Source organism: Sinocyclocheilus rhinocerous, unplaced genomic scaffold (genome assembly GCF_001515625.1).
Source record: "Sinocyclocheilus rhinocerous isolate Xijiao unplaced genomic scaffold, SAMN03320098_v1.1 scaffold936, whole genome shotgun sequence".
NCBI lineage: Eukaryota > Metazoa > Chordata > Actinopteri > Cypriniformes > Cyprinidae > Sinocyclocheilus > Sinocyclocheilus rhinocerous.
The window spans coordinates 440,753-460,441 of NW_015662583.1; the positions used below are offsets into that span (position 1 = coordinate 440,753).

Sequence of the window (19,689 nt, forward strand, 5' to 3'; positions counted from 1 at the left end):
CCATCAAACCGAGGTGTCGCCGCCTATTCAGCCCCTGGTCGGACCTTGCTTTTCTACGGGCCGGGGTGCCCTTAGAACAAGTGTCACGACAGATGCCTCCAATACGGGCTGGGGCGCTACGTGCATCTAGCTTTGCGGCAGTTCTGGCCTCTGCTGCTGGACAAGCACGTGTTGGTCCGCACGGACAACACTGCGGCTGTTTCGTACATCAACCGACAGTATCCCCTTTGGTACCAAGGTCAGTGAATTTACGCTGGGGCTTTGGGAAGGTTACGACCTTAGCGTAGCTTTTGTGACACGCTATGGCTTGTCAACAATTGCAGCGCCACAGTGTTGTGACGGTGTTCAGGTTGTGGCGTTTTCCATGGACCCCATATGTCGTTCGACATAACTCGTAGTGACCGACAGATAGGGAACGTCTCGGTTACGTATGTAACCCTTGTTCCCTGATGGAGGGAACGGAGACGTTATGTCCCTATGCCACAACCTTGAACTATTCGCTGTTGCCGGGACACGTCCTCAGCGTAAAAACCTGATGAGTGGATGCGCACTTTCGCCTTATATACCCGTAGGCACAGGGAGTGGCTCAGCATGCAAAATCCACTAGCCAATTCTCATTGGCGTTTTCTCTTAAACTCAGAAATGATTGGCCACCCAAGTGAGACCCCATATGCTCTGCTATTCTCTCGCTCCGTCTCACACTGATAGATCTGAACATCTTCTTGAGAGACGTAAGCGTTGGAGCCCCAAACCACCATCTTCTGAACGAGTGCGGGGTTTAACGTAGCCGCGATCAGAGCCGTGATGCCGCCGTCACTCCAGCCTAAGAGAGAGAAACGCCTCAAACCCAGAGCCTGCCAGAGAGGATTTAAACCAGCAAAAAGGAACGGTAATAATGAAAATAATCATGAAAAAATATTTCTTTAACTATTTAAATACATTTGAATAAATTTAATTTATTTTATTTTATTTTAAATAAATAAATAGATACATAAATAAATAAATACTATGCTAGCCATGGTACTCAATTTAGTATCATAGTGGTTTATGGGTCAAATGAGGATGTCAGAGATGATGGAAAGAAATATATTTTTAAAATCTTTTGTAAAACACATTTCATACATTTTTGAGCCACTATGATATTTCATTCTGGATTATTATTATTATTGTTATTATCTTTTTATATATTATTATTGCTTCACTGCTCTTTTAAAAAATAAACAAACATATAAATATAATAATAAAATAATATAAAATGAATGAATAAATAAATAAATAAATTCATTAATTGTCTTTCTTCATTACAATCTCAGGGTAGCCACACCACCACATTTTTTTTTACTTTTAAAATTATTTAAATTAAAAATATTAATTTAAAATAAAAATATAATTTAATAATTGAAAATAAAATAAAATAATAATAAATTAATAATAAATAAAATATATGCACAAATTTTAATTACTTTTAATTCAGAAATTGAAAACATGTATTTGTGTATTTGATTCATTATGAACTGCATTTTGAAAATATTTCAACAAATTAATGAGTGCTACATACTTTAATTGACAGCACAGTATCTCTATCTGATGCTTTGACATATCATTAAACATCAATATTTTGTCACTGCTTGATATTTAACTCTTTCCTGTCATACTTGCATTAAATCCACCGCGTCTTTGGCGTCTCTGTGGAAAAAATCAGGGGGAAAGTCTCTGTCTGGAGGACGAGAGCATCCGTAACCACGCGGGTCCAGCGCCACCAGCGTGAAACGCTGCTTATCCAGCTTCTCCAGCTGAGGAGCAAAATCAGTCTGAGCATTTCCTGTCAACACAGGAAATGGAAAATGACCTAATCTGCCTTAACGGATTCCTGCTTTAATGAATACACTACCAGACAAACGCTAGTGTATTGTTAACTAAAATGACAAATAAAACACTTACAATTTACAATAAGCTTCTGTTTGTTAACATTAGTTAACAATAAAAACTACTTCTAAAGCATTTATTAATCATTTATTTTAAAAACTAACATTAACTAAGATTAATAAATAATGTAATAATTGTACTGCTCATCGTTATTTAATATTTATTAAAGCAGTGACTTAACTATTGGGACCGCATTGTGAAGTGTTACCACTAAAATGATTAAAAATATTTTAAGAAATAAAGATGTTAAATATTTTAAGAAATAGAAATAAAGCTTAAAAATAAAATATAAATATTAGATAATAAATCTAAAACACTTTAATGAAAATCTGAAGAGCTGCTTTAGCAACTAACTGAAATAAAATAAATTGAAGTACTAAAATGACTAAAGTTAAATAAAAAATGACGAAAGCACAAATTAACTAAAAATAAATTAAACTAAATTTAATTAATTGAAAATATAAAGATAAAGGTTAATACAAAATATTAATAAATACTAACTAAGTAGACATTTAAAAAAAACAAGTAAAAATGACAAAAACTTTAAAGCTAAAACGAAAAAAAAAAAAAATCAAAAATATTAACAAATAATAAGATAGTAAATATATATAAAAAAATCTGTCTATCTATCTATCTATCCATCTATCTATCTAATAAAAATACTGCAATTTTAATTGTTTTGTTTTGTTCATTTCAGGCACTGGAATCAGATTATTTACTCATTTATAGATCTAATAATAATAATAATAATACTTTTTTTGTTGCTGTTGTTATTATTATTATTATTCTATAAGACTGAAACTTTCAGTTTTGTACATGAATTAATTTTCCAGCATCATTAGAAACATAAATGCAATCAAATGTGTGCTGACTTTAAAGGGGTCATATGATGCGATTTCAAGTTTTCCTTTCTTCATGAGATCAGACCTAAAGCTCCAGGCAGCAGCAGTACAGTGTGTTTTCCGCCTCCAGTGCGCTGATAGAGCAGATCCACTCCATTCACTGACATCTGACCCGAGACACACAGACTGCACAAGAGAGAAGAAGAATGAAGAAACACAAACAAAACTTCATCTGCATTCCATGAACTCGCGAACTAACGGTTTACCCGTAGAATCGTCTTCTGTAGACTCCAGACATGCAGAGTCCAGCTCGACTGTAAAGGAGGTTCACCATTTGAGCAGAAACACCCGAACACCCGAAACTGAAGTAAACACACCCGAATCAGATCGGACGCTTTATGGAGAAAATGCGAGTGTGTGTAGAATGAATCTTCGATTTCACCTTCTGCAGATTCCACACAAAAGGACAACGAACACCGAGAGGGAATGCCAATATTTTTTCCTGTGTTTATATAAAATATCGCTGTGATTTTATTAACAGTAGATGAGAAGATAATCTGATTTCAGCACCTGAAATGAACAAAACCAAACTATTATAATTGCAGTAGGCTATTATTATAGTGATTCACTGCTTCGAAGCGCTCCAATCGGATCGCGAATCGTGAATCATTTGATTCAGATCGGAACTTCTGAGTACGTATCGCGAATTTTTTTTCTGATTTTTTTTATTTTTTATTAAACAGTACAAAACATCAAATCATTTCGGTAATACAGTTAAAAAAAACAAAGAAAAAATAAAAGGAATAAAGAAAAAAGAAAGAAAGAATACACAGATACAAATCCCTTAAAGGTGACATATCATGAAAATCTGACTTTTCCAGGTTTTAAGTGCTATAATCAGGTCCCCGGTGCATCTACCAACCAAGGAAACGTGAAAAAGATTAACCCAGTAACTTTGTTTTGGGAAGCCTTTTTCTGCAAGCGTCTGAGAAAACGACTAGGAACACCAGAGACTTATATTACATATTGTAAAAAGGGGCTAATATGTCTCCTTTAAGAAAATTAACCATGGTTTTATTAAAACAAAAGTGTACTAACCATGTTTCTTTTTCTGTATAACCACAGTTTTACTACAAATACCATGGTTATACTATGGTTAATGTCGCAAAACCATGGTTAATTTGTGGTTACCATGGTTTAACTACTATATATGTAACCATGTTTTTTTTTAACCTTAAGAGGACACATGAATACAGAAATGCAGTTTTGACTGCTTTAGGATTAACAGAACTCTGTATAGCTGCATGTACTCGTCTAGATCAACTCTGAGTAAAGAAAAGAGAGATTTAGAGACAGATTTTTGTTTATTTACGTGCAGTTTAGCTAGCAGGACACACAAATTAATTGAGTTATATTTTCCTATAAAACAGAACGAAATCTTTATCTTTAAAACAGAAAGAAAAGTCACTTACAAAATGAGATCTGATGAACATGAATAAATCTGACCAGAATGTCTCTGTGTACAAAACAAGTGAATGAATCTTCCTCAGAAGAGACTAAAACAACAGCTCACCTCAGTGTCTGACTTATATTACAATCACATCCATAAGCTTTTGCTGAAATTTGGATGAACTCATGAATCTGTTGCTATGACATGTTCCTACAAATATCCAGAGACTAATAAAACCTACACCCTTGGTATATATATATATATATATATATATATAGTATATGATAGATAAAATTCACAATACATGTAAAAGAAAAGACAAAAAACAAGACCGAGTTGAGGGAAGAAGTTTAACTGGTGAATGTTTGTATTCTTCTGGTTAAGAATTTTATATGAAATCTGATTAGAATAACAGACTGAAGGTATTTATCTTAGCAGGGAAAATATGTTTAACCACAGGTTTCATGGGCTATAAAGACATGATGACAAAAGCAAATTGAATGATCCAGACGTTTCCATTGTGAGTACATCAGGCTGTAAATGTAAAAAAAAAATAGCAAATAGTTTATTTTTCACTGTTGCTATGTTTGCAGTATTAGGAGCGCATCTTGAATCAGACTTTCTTTGAGGCACGCATGTGAAAGCACAGCTAAAGCTCTGGAAAAGTCGATAAGAGGGTTTCACTTCCCAGTGGCTCAAGCCCGCAGCGTCACGCTGGTCTGTGCTGGGTTTCATTAACCATCATCTGCTGAACATGCACGCTCACGTCTGTCCGCAGGTGCTGGGATCTGAGGGGCCGCCCCTGATCGAGCCTCTGGCCCCTTCAGCGTCCCCTGAGAGTGATCATTCACGGACAGGACAGAGGAATGTTTACATCTGTGTGTAGAAGTGCATGTATAGCAGCGAGTGCATGGGGAATTGAAGGGGATTTTTGTGATATTTTCACAATCTCCAATATGAATAACAACCTGACACGACAACATCAGCCCTGTAATAAGAGCTTCGCATCCAAAGTGCTGCAGAACACTCGTGAAATGCTTCTATTTTGCATCCTTTTCTAATTGAATCCAACATTTACAGGTTTTCAGCACAACAAGTTAAATGAAACGCAGAAAAGATTTTTCGTCCGGCCATGCAGGATTTCTCAATTAACAATATTTTTCTTGGTTGTCATGCACAACCTTGTGCTAAAATAATACATTTGTATATTCTTACATTGTTATTTGCACTTCTGGTTGGATGCTTCTGTATTTAACTGGCTTTGTACTGTAGCCAGTGAAGCCAATAAAGAAACATGAATGTGAGAATGTTTTGTTCTGTTTATTTTCCAGGTATATCGCAGATTTTCAGCACGTTTTGCACTGTTTACACAAAATAAAACATATTTAAATCATTTATCCCATGTGTAAATGTAATATATGTCATATATTGCCTCATATCAAGAGTGATATTGCCATATATATGTCAATATATAATTTTCACATACTTACACAAGTTTATAACGTGTATATGTTAATATCTATATTATGATTTTTTTTTTAATTAGCCTATTTTTTATGGTATTGTATGCTGCAACCATATGTGAACAATATAGCCTATGCTTACTTATGCAACTTTATTAATACAATGTTTATACAAAAATATGTGTTTATATATATATTACTCATATAATATAAAAATGGACAGGTTTTAGGATGGATATACATGTGCATGACATATGTACAAAAACATGTTTCATAAACATATATTTACATAGGCTAGATATATATGACAATATATTTCATACATGGCAATTTAATATATTAGGATATTTAGATAATCATTTGAGGGAAAAGTGGTTAGTACATTGTAGTCTGTAGAAAACATATTAAAGTATAAGGCCTCTGTATAGTGCATTATGCTGTGGTTTCTTTGAGAATGCATAAAATAATTTTCACTTAATAACCTGATGTTGAGTTATAAACTCCAACTGACATCCAATGCATGCACTTGAATTCATTAAATGAAGTCTTGATTTGATTTGATTGTGTTTAATCTGCCTCTAAAGGCCCAATTGAAGGCCAAACCCCAAACTCAGCCCTGAGAACATCTGTCCGAGGTACACAGCTTCTGCAGCTTCCTCTAGCACAGCATATTTGATTAGGACATTTACTGTTTCTTGCTTTTGGGACAAGGTGTTGAACTCTTTTAGCAACTTTTGGTTTTCCGGTTTTTCTTTCAGTTCAAATGAGAAAAGCCTGTGTGTGTTTTTTTGGCATGTGTGAAAGAATATGGCAGCAGCTGTTGCTGGATTTGAGGACAGAGGGGGGCAAAGGGCTCTGTTGCCGGGCAAAACGGACGAATTTAGCAACTCAACCTGTTGACATTGCAATCTCTTGGTTTGCAGCAGGTCTGATGGCACACTAGTGAGAGTTCACCTGGTCAAGTGCACACTGCTGTTTGTGCACTTAAATCAGTGCCACAGGCCTGGCAGGGGTGGTTTGGCTCAGTAGGTGTGATGTGTAGGTCAAATTAGGTCCCAGAATGCACATATGACTGTTTTATGAACATACATGAATCACATAATCAATGATGGACATGCAGAAATGAAAAAATTTTCATAGATTTTGATCTTCACTCTTAAAAATAATGGCTCCGAAATGGGTTTTCACAGCAATGCCGTAGAAGGACCATTTTTTTTGTTTAATAAATGATGCATTGAATCCCTTAGTAAGTACCAGCACTAGAAGGAAGAGGAATATTAGGCTGGAGAAAGACCAAATCTCTCCAATATACAGTAGTGATTTTCATAGAGATGATATAGAAGAACCACTTTTGGTTCTTCAAAGAACCTTTCAGTGAACAATTCTTAAAAGAACCTTTTTTCTGACAATCTTGAGAACTTTCTCAAGATTCTCGAGTTCTTCATGAAACCATCAAACACTCTTAAAGGGTCTTTATTGGCTTTGATGTTTCCATGAAGAACGTTTAACATCCACGGAAGCTTTACATTCCACAAAAGGTTCTTCACACTAAGAAAAATGATTCTACTAAGAACTGTTCACTGAAAGGTTCTTTTGAGAAGCAAAAATGGTTTTTCTACGGCATCGCTATGAAAAATGCTAAAAAAAAACAGGTTCCAAAGTGTATTTTTTTGCAGTGATACCATAGATGAACCATTTTTGGTTCCCCAAAGAACCTCTCAATGAACAGTTCTTAAAATAAACATTTTTACTAAACTAAAGAATGTTTTCCACTATAAAGAACCTTTTGTGGATTGGAAATGATCCATGTATGTTAAAGGTTCTTCATGGAACCAACATTTCCAAAAAAAGAACCTTTCGTTTTAAGAGTGTTTGATGGTTCCTTGAAGAATTGGAATGGAAGAATGGAATCTTTACATTCCATAAAAGGTTCTTCAGAACGTTCTTCACACACTCTTAAAAAAGATTCCAAAATGTAGTTTTCGCAGCGTCACCATGGAAGAACCATTTTGGGTTCCCCAAAGAACTTTTCAGTAAACAGATCTTAGAAGAACCATGGTTTTCTTTCTTTTTAATAATCAATTTTTCACTGTGAAGAATTTTGTAGAATGGAAAGGTTCCATGGATGTTAAAGGTTCTTCTTGGAACCATCAATGCCAATAAAGAACCTTTATTTTTAACAAAAAAATGGTTCTTCTAAGAACTGTTCACTGAAAGGTTCTTTGGAGAACCAAAAATGGTTCTTCTATAGCATCTCTTTGAAAAACGCTAGTTTATTTTTTTTCGAGATTTTCAAGATTTTCGTGTCTTTCTCCTCCTCCTTCTGATCTAGTTAGTGCTGGTAGTTACTAAGCGCTAAGAAAAATGGTTCTACTAAGAACTGTTCACTGAAAGGTTCTTTTGAGAAGCAAAAATGGTTTTTCTACGGCATCGCTATGAAAAATGCTAAAAAAAAAAGGTTCCAAAGTGTATTTTTTTGCAGTGATACCATAGATGAACCATTTTTGGTTCCCCAAAGAACCTCTCAATGAACAGTTCTTAAAATAAAATTTTTTACTAATCTAAAGAACCATTTTCCACTATAAAGAACCTTTTGTGGATTGGAAATGATCCATGTATGTTAAAGGTTCTTCATGGAACCAACATTTCCAAAAAAAGAACCTTTCGTTTTAAGAGTGTTTGATGGTTCCTTGAAGAATTGGAATGGAAGAATGGAATCTTTACATTCCATAAAAGGTTCTTCAGAACGTTCTTCACACACTCTTAAAAAAGGTTCCAAAATGTAGTTTTCGCAGCGTCACCATGGACATTTCTTTTTAAACGCTACAGCAGTAATCGATTGTTTAATTGTGCTGGGGCAATTTTTGCCCCTTTATCTTAAATTTGTGGGGCATTTTTGTTCATTTTGTGGCATTTTTGCCACAAGCCCCCATTAATTTCCAACCCTGATACATACAGTATACTCACATACACTCTTTAAAAAAGTTCAAATGAAGGTTCTTTAGTGGCATCTACGGTTCCATGATGAACCTTTAACATCCATGGAATCTTTCCATTCTACAAAAGGTTCTTTATAGTGGAAAAAGGTTCTTCAGAACATTCTTTACACTAAAAAAAAAAAAAGATCTTCTAAGAACCATTCATTGAAAGGTTATTTGGGGAACCAAAAATGGTTCTTCCATGGCATTGCTATGAAAAATGCTAAATATTTTATTTTTTATTTTATTTTATTTTTTGCAGTGATGCCATTGAAGAACCATTTTTGCCATTTTTGGTTCCCCAAAGAACCTCTAAATGAACAGTTCTTAAAAGAACAATTTTTTTTTTCTAATCTAAAGAACCATTTTCCACTATAAAGAACCTTTTGTGGATTGGAAATGATCCATGTATGTTAAAGGTTCTTCATGGAACCAACATTTCCAAAAAAAGAACCTTTCGTTTTAAGAGTGTTTGATGGTTCCTTGAAGAATTGGAATGGAAGAATGGAATCTTTACATTCCATAAAAGGTTCTTCAGAACGTTCTTCACACACTCTTAAAAAAGATTCCAAAATGTAGTTTTCGCAGCGTCACCATGGAAGAACCATTTTGGGTTCCCCAAAGAACTTTTCAGTAAACAGATCTTAGAAGAACCATGGTTTTCTTTCTTTTTAATAATCAATTTTTCACTGTGAAGAATTTTGTAGAATGGAAAGGTTCCATGGATGTTAAAGGTTCTTCTTGGAACCATCAATGCCAATAAAGAACCTTTATTTTTAACAAAAAAATGGTTCTTCTAAGAACTGTTCACTGAAAGGTTCTTTGGAGAACCAAAAATGGTTCTTCTATAGCATCTCTTTGAAAAACGCTAGTTTATTTTTTTTCGAGATTTTCAAGATTTTCGTGTCTTTCTCCTCCTCCTTCTGATCTAGTTAGTGCTGGTAGTTACTAAGCGACTGAATGCACCATTGTTTGGATGATCAAACAGGTGAAAAAATCCCACAGACGACTATTGCAGGAGGAACCGAACCACTTCTACAGACCAGAAGATCACAGAGACTTGTTCTTCTCTGGATTGTCCTCGTCCTGTTGAAGATCAATCATAAATGACTGCAGTCATCTTCAGAAAACTGCTGGAAAAACATTCACGCTTTCTGAAAACAAACGCTGTGAAACTCATTATCAGGTGATTCTTGAAGAAAGCGGCGTGTGTTTCACTAGATCCCACAAGTGAAATCCAACTTCCCCTGCTTTCAGGTGAGGAAAAGAAAGTGCGAGAAATCTCACAAGACAATGAATTTCTATCTCATGTTTTGCAACTTTCTAACAGCAGTTTTGCACAGATGTGAGTGTGTGTGAGAAAGTCAGAATGAAAGTCGCAGAAAAGGAAGAAAGGACATTTTTACTTTGTTTCCATGAAGTTCTGACGGAGCAAAATAATAGAATCAGTGAGTCAAAATCAGAACATGCGGCTCTGAAAATTACAAACTAATGCCAAAATGAATATTTTTTGACTATTGCATTCATATTTGAACACCGGAAATACCTGCATAAACATGAGATATAATAGTTGCATGGTATATAGATCTAGAAATATACTTTTCTATATGAATTAGCAGATAAAGGCAACATAAATTACCATATTTTTTAAAATTTGTTGTGAAAATGATTGATAAATGTATCATCCTGCTTCTGCAGATATGCCATGTTTTTAGGAAAAATGCTTAAATAAATAAATACATATAAAATAAAATATAAAAACTACTATATTATTTATATTATATATACGTGTGTGTGTGTGTGTGTGTATAAAATAAAATGTATACAATTAAAAAATAATATTAAAAATATTTTATATTATTACAAATTTTAATATTTAAAAGTGATGGATTTACCCTTTTTTAATCTAATGGAAAACAATATTTGGCATGTTTTCAAGTCTAATTTAAGGCTTGCACTAACGGCTGCTGGTAAATGACAAACTTTCCTGCATGGCTGAAGATGTGAAATGAATAAAATATGTTCAAAAATATACATTTTCACCAACCATGCCAGTTTCATATAGTGTCATAACCAATCGAAACAAAGCCGTTCTCATGGGTGTGTGTATGACAAAACTGCAAACGTTCATGTGTTTCTTCATGCATCTACAGGTGAAGGGTTGTGATGTTGGTTCACGTATTTATGATCATATCATGTTTGTTCTCTGCGTGTGATCTGAAGGATGTTTCATATGTCTACAATCTTTCATAACTTTCATCTTTTCTCACCAGCAACCCAAAATCTCTCGGTTTCCTAAACGATCGAGACGAACACTGTTCCTGAACACAGTGTGCTGCCTACATAGGAAGCATTTCAAGGCATCATAATAATCATACTTAAATACAGAAAAGCAGTAAAATAGCTCAATCTAATTCAAATGAACTCTTTAACTGTATACGTTAGGTTTTATCTTAGCATCACATTAACATCAAACTTCACTGAAATCAACTGCAAGTCGTTTGAGCTTTCAGCAAGTAGACAGCAAGCTAGTGCACTAGGTTTAGGTTTGAGTGAGTGTAAATAAATCATAATTTCTCACCATCCATATGCAGCTGAATGGTGTTTTTAATAGCTGAAATAAAAGAAAACAGACTGTATGAACACTGAGATTATAGACATTTTAAACATGAAGACTTAAATGGGTTAAATATTGTAAGGCAGACTTTCTCTGACTGATGTATTAATAGATGATATGCTGATTAATAGCTGATATTTGTACCTTGAAAGACACACATCTGCTCCTTGTATGAGTAATTGTGTTTTATTATTTCTCATACGCCTGCCTTTTTGGAAAAAAGCACCTCTCAAATGACAAAGCAAATATTTTACAAATAATTACATCTAAAATTACAGAATATTTCAGCATTTTTCACCATTATTTCATACCGTTCTTCAGACCATGTTTGTGGAAATATGCATTTCATAGATCAATCTCATGAAAATATTTTCAGGTCCAATCAATAATAAAAAAAAAACCGATGTGAGATTCACACGATGACTTTAATTTCATGACTTGACAGTTTTGTAAGAGTTTCGTGCTGAACAGATGATTTAACATGAGTTTAACAGGTGGTTATTTTGCAGACGACGGGATTCATTTGAATATCCGGCTATCAACCACAAAATATAACAGATTTCTGGGAAAATGAGTTTGCATTTTGAGTCATAAATAAAATTAAATATAATAAGATAGATAGATAGATAGATAGATAGATGATAGATAGAAAGAATGGAAAATAAAAAATATAAAATAAAATGAATTATCCATATTAAAATTTATTAATTAAAATAAAATAGAAATACATTAAAATAAATAAATTAATTAATTGTCCATAATTTAAAATAAAATATCCATAATCCAAATATAAAAAATAAAAAAAACAGTCTACTGTTATAGTTAATGGATTATATTTCCACAAATAGTTCTTGTATATGAATTTCTGAGATGATTAGTTTCTTAGTGAACTTGACCTGTGGATTACCACATTAAAAAGTTTGGAAAAGACGTTTATTTGTGTCAAACCCTGTAAAATAATAATAATAATGAAAAAAAAATTATTTGACCTTTTTGCTTGAGTAGATCAAACAATTGTTATTGTGTGTGTGTGTGTGTGTGTGTGTGCGTGTGTTGCTGAGTAATTGCAGTCCCAGAGGACTCGTGTTCCTGTCCAGTCATATCATAAGGAGCAGTAACACTCACAGGTGCACACGGCCACCAAAACTGCTCCGTCATTTAACACAGAGGGGAATTTGTGGCTTTAAACTGCTGCTGTCATGCTCTCAGGTCAAGTCTGAGCAATAATCATCTGTGATATTAATAAAATCTCTCAATGGTCTCCACAGTATCTACCTATCTATCTATCTATCTATCTATCTATCAATATTTATTCATAAATATATAGAAATAAGTATATATGTATATAAACAATAAAAATGTATAAACATTTTTAAAATTAAATTACTACTAATTTCTCCATCATTTCAGCACCAAATTCACTTTTTTGTTTTATCCTTCAAATGAACATCTTGATAGTGGCATAAAGCTACATAAAAGAGGAAATTAATGTTATCTGACTTTTAATAACGCAGAAATTTTGGGGTAAACTGAAAGAAATTAGTTGTAGAAACACTTTTCACTCAAATTGCTTGTAAATTTCACAAATAATTAAAAACAAATGGCAAGTAACACATTGAACTAAATGTGAAATTTGTATTTTCTTGTAAAATGTACTCCAATAATCTGTAACTTAAAAACAATATTTTTTACAGTGTATAATAGTTATAGAATAGTTTAAAAAAGTAATTTGTGAACAATAGAAGTCTCAAGTCTCTCTCTGTGTGTGTGTGTGTGTGTGTGTGTGTGAGAGAGAGCGTGTGTGTGTGTGAGAGAGAGCGTGTGTGTGTGTGAGAGAGAGCGTGTGTGTGTGTGAGAGAGAGCGTGTGTGTGTGTGAGAGAGAGCGTGTGTGTGTGTGAGAGAGAGCGTGTGTGTGTGTGAGAGAGAGCGTGTGTGTGTGTGAGAGAGAGCGTGTGTGTGTGTGAGAGAGAGCGTGTGTGTGTGTGAGAGAGAGCGTGTGTGTGTGTGAGAGAGAGCGTGTGTGTGTGTGAGAGAGAGCGTGTGTGTGTGTGAGAGAGAGCGTGTGTGTGTGTGAGAGAGAGCGTGTGTGTGTGTGAGAGAGAGCGTGTGTGTGTGTGAGAGAGAGCGTGTGTGTGTGTGAGAGAGAGCGTGTGTGTGTGTGAGAGAGAGCGTGTGTGTGTGTGAGAGAGAGCGTGTGTGTGTGTGAGAGAGAGCGTGTGTGTGTGTGAGAGAGAGCGTGTGTGTGTGTGAGAGAGAGCGTGTGTGTGTGTGAGAGAGAGCGTGTGTGTGTGTGAGAGAGAGCGTGTGTGTGTGTGAGAGAGAGCGTGTGTGTGTGTGAGAGAGAGCGTGTGTGTGTGTGAGAGAGAGCGTGTGTGTGTGTGAGAGAGAGCGTGTGTGTGTGTGAGAGAGAGCGTGTGTGTGTGTGAGAGAGAGCGTGTGTGTGTGTGAGAGAGAGCGTGTGTGTGTGTGAGAGAGAGCGTGTGTGTGTGTGAGAGAGAGCGTGTGTGTGTGTGAGAGAGAGCGTGTGTGTGTGTGAGAGAGAGCGTGTGTGTGTGTGAGAGAGAGCGTGTGTGTGTGTGAGAGAGAGCGTGTGTGTGTGTGAGAGAGAGCGTGTGTGTGTGTGAGAGAGAGCGTGTGTGTGTGTGAGAGAGAGCGTGTGTGTGTGTGAGAGAGAGCGTGTGTGTGTGTGAGAGAGAGCGTGTGTGTGTGTGAGAGAGAGCGTGTGTGTGTGTGAGAGAGAGCGTGTGTGTGTGTGAGAGAGAGCGTGTGTGTGTGTGAGAGAGAGCGTGTGTGTGTGTGAGAGAGAGCGTGTGTGTGTGTGAGAGAGAGCGTGTGTGTGTGTGAGAGAGAGCGTGTGTGTGTGTGAGAGAGAGCGTGTGTGTGTGTGTGTGTGTCTGTGTGTGTCTGTGTCTGTGTGTATGTGTGTGAACTTTCATGACTTTGAGCTTCGCATCTGTTGCTCCTCCCATAAAAAGGCAAATAATTATGAAAAATCTCATCTGAAAACTCAACTACATGAGAAATCAAAACCAAATTCTCAGCAGCCTCTGCTGAAGACACAGCCGCCTTCTCAGCTCCCGTTATTTGCATTACTGCGCTGTTTAGACTATATTCCCACGCTTTGACTTGGACAAACTGAGGATGTCGGGAAGCTCCGGGAACGGGAAGTTGCGTCAGTGGCTGATCGAGCAGGTGGACACTGGGAAATATCCCGGCTTAGTTTGGGAGGATCGAGAGCGGACCGTCTTCCGCATCCCGTGGAAACACGCAGGGAAGCAGGACTACAACAGAGACGAGGACGCCGCGCTCTTCAAGGTGTGAATGTTATATAATAGCTGCAATATAGGTAATATATATATATAGTAATATAGGTGCATTTAAAAATTAATAATCAGTATTAATACACAACAATAATACATTGCATTTGCATGCAACAAAATAATGAAATATGAAGCACATTTTGCTAATTTAAATTAGTCACACTAAGTGTTTATAATCATTTCAAACTGTATGCATGAATATTATGTTAAATGTTTTGATTGTAAAGTGTGTTTGTACATTGATTTATTTATTTGCAATAAATGCCAGTTGTTTTTAATAGTTTATATCCATTCATTTTATAATGCATTGGCATTCAGACATTTTCAGGTGTGTAAACACTCTTAGGGCTGCTGAATATTCATATGTTAATGCAAATGAGATATGTTCTGCATAATTTATGTTAATGAGTTGTTAATGATGTCTGGTTTATTGGACAGGCCTGGGCTCTGTTTAAGGGCAAGTATCGCGAGGGAATAGATAAACCGGATCCTCCCACCTGGAAAACCCGGCTCAGGTGCGCCTTGAACAAGAGCAGCGACTTCGAGGAGCTCGTGGGCCGAAGCCAGCTGGACGTATCAGAACCGTTTAAAGTTTACCGCGTTATTCCTGAGGGATCCAAAAGAGGTGAACACACTCACATTTATACACATAAATATAAATATGACATTTAAATATGAAATTCATTTAATATGACATAATGCAGATATTGCATGTATATACTCATTTACATAAATAAAAAATGAATAATTCATGAAAAATGTATTCTATGCAATTTATAAATATATAAAAATGTGTATATAAATAATCAAAAAGAACAAAAAAAAAAGAATACAAATTTTAATTCAATTACAACTCAACCGGATCCTCCCACCTGGAAAACCCGGCTCAGGTGCGCCTTGAACAAGAGCAGCGACTTCGAGGAGCTCGTGGGCCGAAGCCAGCTGGACGTATCAGAACCGTTTAAAGTTTACCGCGTTATTCCTGAGGGATCCAAAAGAGGTGAACACACTCACATTTATACACATAAATATAAATATGACATTTAAATATGAAATTCATTTAATATGACATAATGCAGATATTGCATGTATATACTCATTTACATAAATAAAAAATGAATAATTCATGAAAAATGTATTCTATGCAATTTATAAATATATAAAAATGTGTATATAAATAATCAAAAAGAACAAAAAAAAAAGAATACAAATTTTAATTCAATTACAACTCATTTCAAAAGAGGTTTATATATTGTGTGTATATATTAAAACACATTTAAATGGCAATTAATTTCTCCTTCATTTCAGCACCAAAATCATATGAAAAAGTTTCCACAAGCTTGGGTCACCATAACTACCCGTTTTATCCTCCATATGAACCCGTGGAGGGTCAGGTAACACTATTTTAAACAAGCTTATTGCAATTCACTACTAAATTAAACTCTAAAGTAATATCTGCCCATGATAATGAAACAGTTAGGGTTGTGATCTGTTTCTGTGTCCGTCTCTCTGTACAGGTGTGTAACTTCCTGTCTGCCGCTGACAGGAGCTCGAGGGACTTCCTGTGTGAGCAGAACTCACTGTCCGATGTCCACTTCAGCCAGAACTTACGCTGGGATGCTGGTATTTATTCTCTCTCTCTCTTTCTCTCTCTGTAGTTATTTAAAAAATATATTGAGTCATTTACAGTAAAGTGTGTGTGTGTGTGTAGGGTACCAGATAAGTGGCTCTTTCTACAGCTGTAACACGTTTGACTCGCCTCCCTCTCCGTTCACCCTGGACGCCAGCATGAGATCAGCCGAGGCCATGGCACTGTCAGGTACACACACAATTAATAAACTCCCTAGCAACACCCTGGCAACCATTTAGAATATCTTAGCACACAACAATCAACAGCAGGCAACCACTCAAAGCACCTTAGCAACTGCCTTGCAAAAACCTAGTAAACACCTTAGAACAACCTTGCAACCATCTAACAATGCCTCAGTTGCCAACTTCTTAGCAACCTCTTAGCAACAGTCTAGCAACAGCCTACAAATTCCCCAGTAACCACTGGAACGCGTCTAATAACGTGAGACACAGTGCAGAATGCCTCCTCCACTATGTTACGGTCAAATAAAACCATGTTTCCATGCCAATTTGCTACTGTAAACAAAATCTTGCAACGCTTGCTCTGGGGTCTTCTGATTGGTCCACTGTTTTGGAACTGACATTGATGATGACAGAGTTGAAATTCTTTTAACTTGACACGCCGTCTTAAAAACGTGGCGCTCATGTGCGAGACGCTGCAAAAGACTTGAGACACACGTCCATCTAACGGGTTTATATAGAAAAAAAAATGGAAAAGTAGTGCTTTGGAATGGAAAAACGCATTCTGTGTGAACAGCCCCTTAAAACATCAAAGCAAACACATAGCAACAGGGTAGCAACGACCTACAAATGCCCCAGTAAGCACTTAGAGGAAACTTAGCAACTGCCTAGCAACAACCTAAAATGCCTAGCAACTACCTACAAATGACCCAGTAACTACTAAAAATATTTTATCAACTGCCTAGCAACAGCCTAGCAACTACATACAAATGTTCCAGCAACCACTTAGAAAATCATTGTAACCACCTAGCAACTGCATAGCAACGACCTACACATGCCCCAGTAAGCACTTAGAGGAAACTTAGCAACTATGTAAAAAAGCCTAGCAACTACCCACAAATAACCCAATACAAATAACCCAGTAACCACTTAGAGCATCTTAGCAGCTGCCTAGTAACTATGTAGAACATTTTAGTAACAGTTTAACAACTACCTAAAAATGCTCCAGTAAATACTTAGAATATTTTATTAACTGCCTAGCAACTACCCACAAATGTCCCAGCAACCACTTAGAAATCATTGTAATCAGCTAGCAACTGCATAGCAACTGCCTACAAATGCCAAGCAACAACCCACAAATAACCCAATAACTATTTAGAACATCTTATCAACCACCTAGCAACTACCTACAAATAACCCAGTAACCACTTAGAGCATCTTAGCAGCTGCCTAGCAACATCCTAACTACTACCTACAAAGGCCCCAGTAACTATGTAGAACATCTTAGTAACAGTTTAACAATGACCTAAAAATGCTCCAGTAAATACTTAGAACATCTTAGCAACTGCCTAGCAATGACCTACAAATGCCCCAGTAACCATTTAGAGGAAACTTAGCAACTGCCTAGCAACAGCCTAGCAACTACCTACAAACGCCCCAGCAACTATGTAGAACATCTTAGTAACAGTTTAACAACTACCTAAAAATGCCTAGCAACAGCCTAGCAACTACCTACAAATGAACCAGTAACTACTTAGAACATTTTGGCAACCACCTAGCAACAGTCTAGAAACTCACCTGCGTCTCTGACCCGTTCCAGACGCCCGTCTGCAGGTGACGGTGTTCAGCGGTGAGACTCTGGTCGCGGATGTCACCGTCATGAGCGCCGAGGGCTGTCGACTGGCTCCACATGACGACAACTGGACCTTCAGCGGCCCGGGTGGCCCGGAGCTGTCTCCCCCACAATACCCACCCACTGGAATGCTCTTTCCACAGAGCGGAAAAACACGATTGGGCTAGTTTTGAATAGCAGTTGGGCTGATTTTGTTTTGCAGTGAACCCAATGAGGTTCATCCTTGTGTGTTACGCAGCATGTTAAGCTTCTGTAAGAACCAATGAGGTTTTTCTCGAGCGTCAAGCAAGAACGGTTGAGCTTCTGTTCATGTTCTCTGATCAATATAAATATGTGAATAAAAGCCTAAATTAAATCTGTTCATCATATAAAGCGATTGAGTCTCTTCAGAAAATTTGGACTAAACCGCTAAATTCATATGGATTTGTTTCACGATCTCTTTATGAACTTTTTGAACCGTCAAAATGGTAGACTGGGTTGCCAGGTCTGTGAATCAAAATCAAAGCTAGCCCAGTCGCATTTTCTCCCCACAGTTTTCTGCTCTGTCCGGGGTCCCCTCCGTCAAAATAGCATTCCAGGGGTTGGAGATCGCTTTAACCTGCAGACTAAAAAGCAACTTGTGGCAACAGTGAAAAAGTAACCCAATTCTGCGGTAAAACCGTGGACTTGGCAACACTGGCGATAATTGCATAGACTGTCAATGGAGGGACAGAAATCTATCAGGTTTCATTAAAAATATATACAGAGTTCTGGCATGAAACTCTAGATGGCGCAGTCCGATAGGTCTAACTCAGTCTGAAATACAAGTCTCGGTACTTGCTCTGCAGCAGCAGCAGCGTAGCAGATCTATTCCGCCAAGACCAAATACATTAACATTGTCATGTGCATTACCATGCCAATCCCTCCGAGAGTTGTCATGACAGAAATATATTTGTGTTCAAAAGATGAACGAAAGTCTTAGGGGTTTGGAACCACATGAGGGTGAGTACATGATGACAGAATCTTCATTTTTGGGTGTACTAACCCTTTAAGTTTATAATGCATTAATTCCTGCAGAGCTCCAGGGTTATTTCCTGCACGCTCGTCCTCCTCCGCGTTTCCACGTGCAGCTGTTTTTTGAGTGCTGTGACCCTTCTGCAGACAACAGACCCCTGACGGTCCAGGTAACGACCTTTGACCTCTCCATTTGCTCTGACACGCAACAGTCGCCTCCACATGACTAAACACGGCTGTCACTTCTCCTGTCCTACAGGTGGAGCCACTGTTCGTCCGTCAGCTGCTGCTCCTCCTCCAGCAGGGCGGTGTGAACTACATGAGGAGCACCCATGAACTTTGTCCTCTGACCCCTGAGCCGGTTTACCCCGCCCACCAAGATAATCCTGTCATCAGCGGACACCAAACGCTCGGCAACTTCATACAAGAGTGACCCCAAAACAGTTACAAGACATTAAGACACCAATCTTTAATATATAGTTAATAATATTAATAACCCGAAATCTATGTATAGGCTGTTTACTGTTGCCAAGCCATCTAGCAACTTAATGCATTAATACAGAGTGTGAAAACCTATCAATCAATAAGTAAATATGAATTTAAATTAAAAAAGGAAAAAAAAATTTCAGAAATATTTTATTATATACATATATATAT

At 36.8% G+C, this 19,689-nt stretch overlaps 2 protein-coding genes across 2 annotated transcripts in view; one reads left to right on the forward strand and one right to left on the reverse strand.

The window, feature by feature from the left end:
• bphl (biphenyl hydrolase like) overlaps positions 1–3,159 on the reverse strand; it is a 7,161-nt gene extending 4,002 nt beyond the window's left edge. The window contains exons 1-4 of the mRNA XM_016538184.1: positions 3,035–3,159; positions 2,854–2,954; positions 1,656–1,822; positions 666–854 (exon numbers count right to left, since the gene is read on the reverse strand). Coding sequence (XP_016393670.1) covers positions 666–854; positions 1,656–1,822; positions 2,854–2,954; positions 3,035–3,102 — 525 coding nt within the window. The 5' untranslated portion in view covers positions 3,103–3,159. The remainder of the gene's footprint in view (positions 1–665; positions 855–1,655; positions 1,823–2,853; positions 2,955–3,034) is intronic.
• An 11,179-nt stretch (positions 3,160–14,338) lies between these two features.
• Positions 14,339–19,527, forward strand: LOC107728105 (interferon regulatory factor 4-like). The gene is made up of 8 exons (XM_016538185.1): positions 14,339–14,592; positions 15,036–15,222; positions 15,906–15,991; positions 16,115–16,220; positions 16,309–16,416; positions 18,007–18,201; positions 19,072–19,202; positions 19,292–19,527. The coding sequence occupies exons 1-8, from the start codon at positions 14,419–14,421 to the stop codon at positions 19,463–19,465; spliced, it is 1,161 nt and encodes a 386-aa protein (XP_016393671.1). The 5' UTR covers positions 14,339–14,418; the 3' UTR covers positions 19,466–19,527.
• Positions 19,528–19,689: the final 162 nt, after the last annotated feature.

Excerpts from the sequence above, each read along its gene's own strand:
- LOC107728105 (XM_016538185.1), top strand. The coding sequence starts at position 14,419 with ATGTCGGGAAGCTCCGGGAACGGGAAGTTGCGTCAGTGGCTGATCGAG. Across the intron at positions 14,593-15,035 it reads AGGACGCCGCGCTCTTCAAG|GCCTGGGCTCTGTTTAAGGG; the intron begins GTGTGAATGTTA and ends TTTATTGGACAG. Across the intron at positions 16,417-18,006 it reads CGAGGCCATGGCACTGTCAG|ACGCCCGTCTGCAGGTGACG; the intron begins GTACACACACAA and ends GACCCGTTCCAG.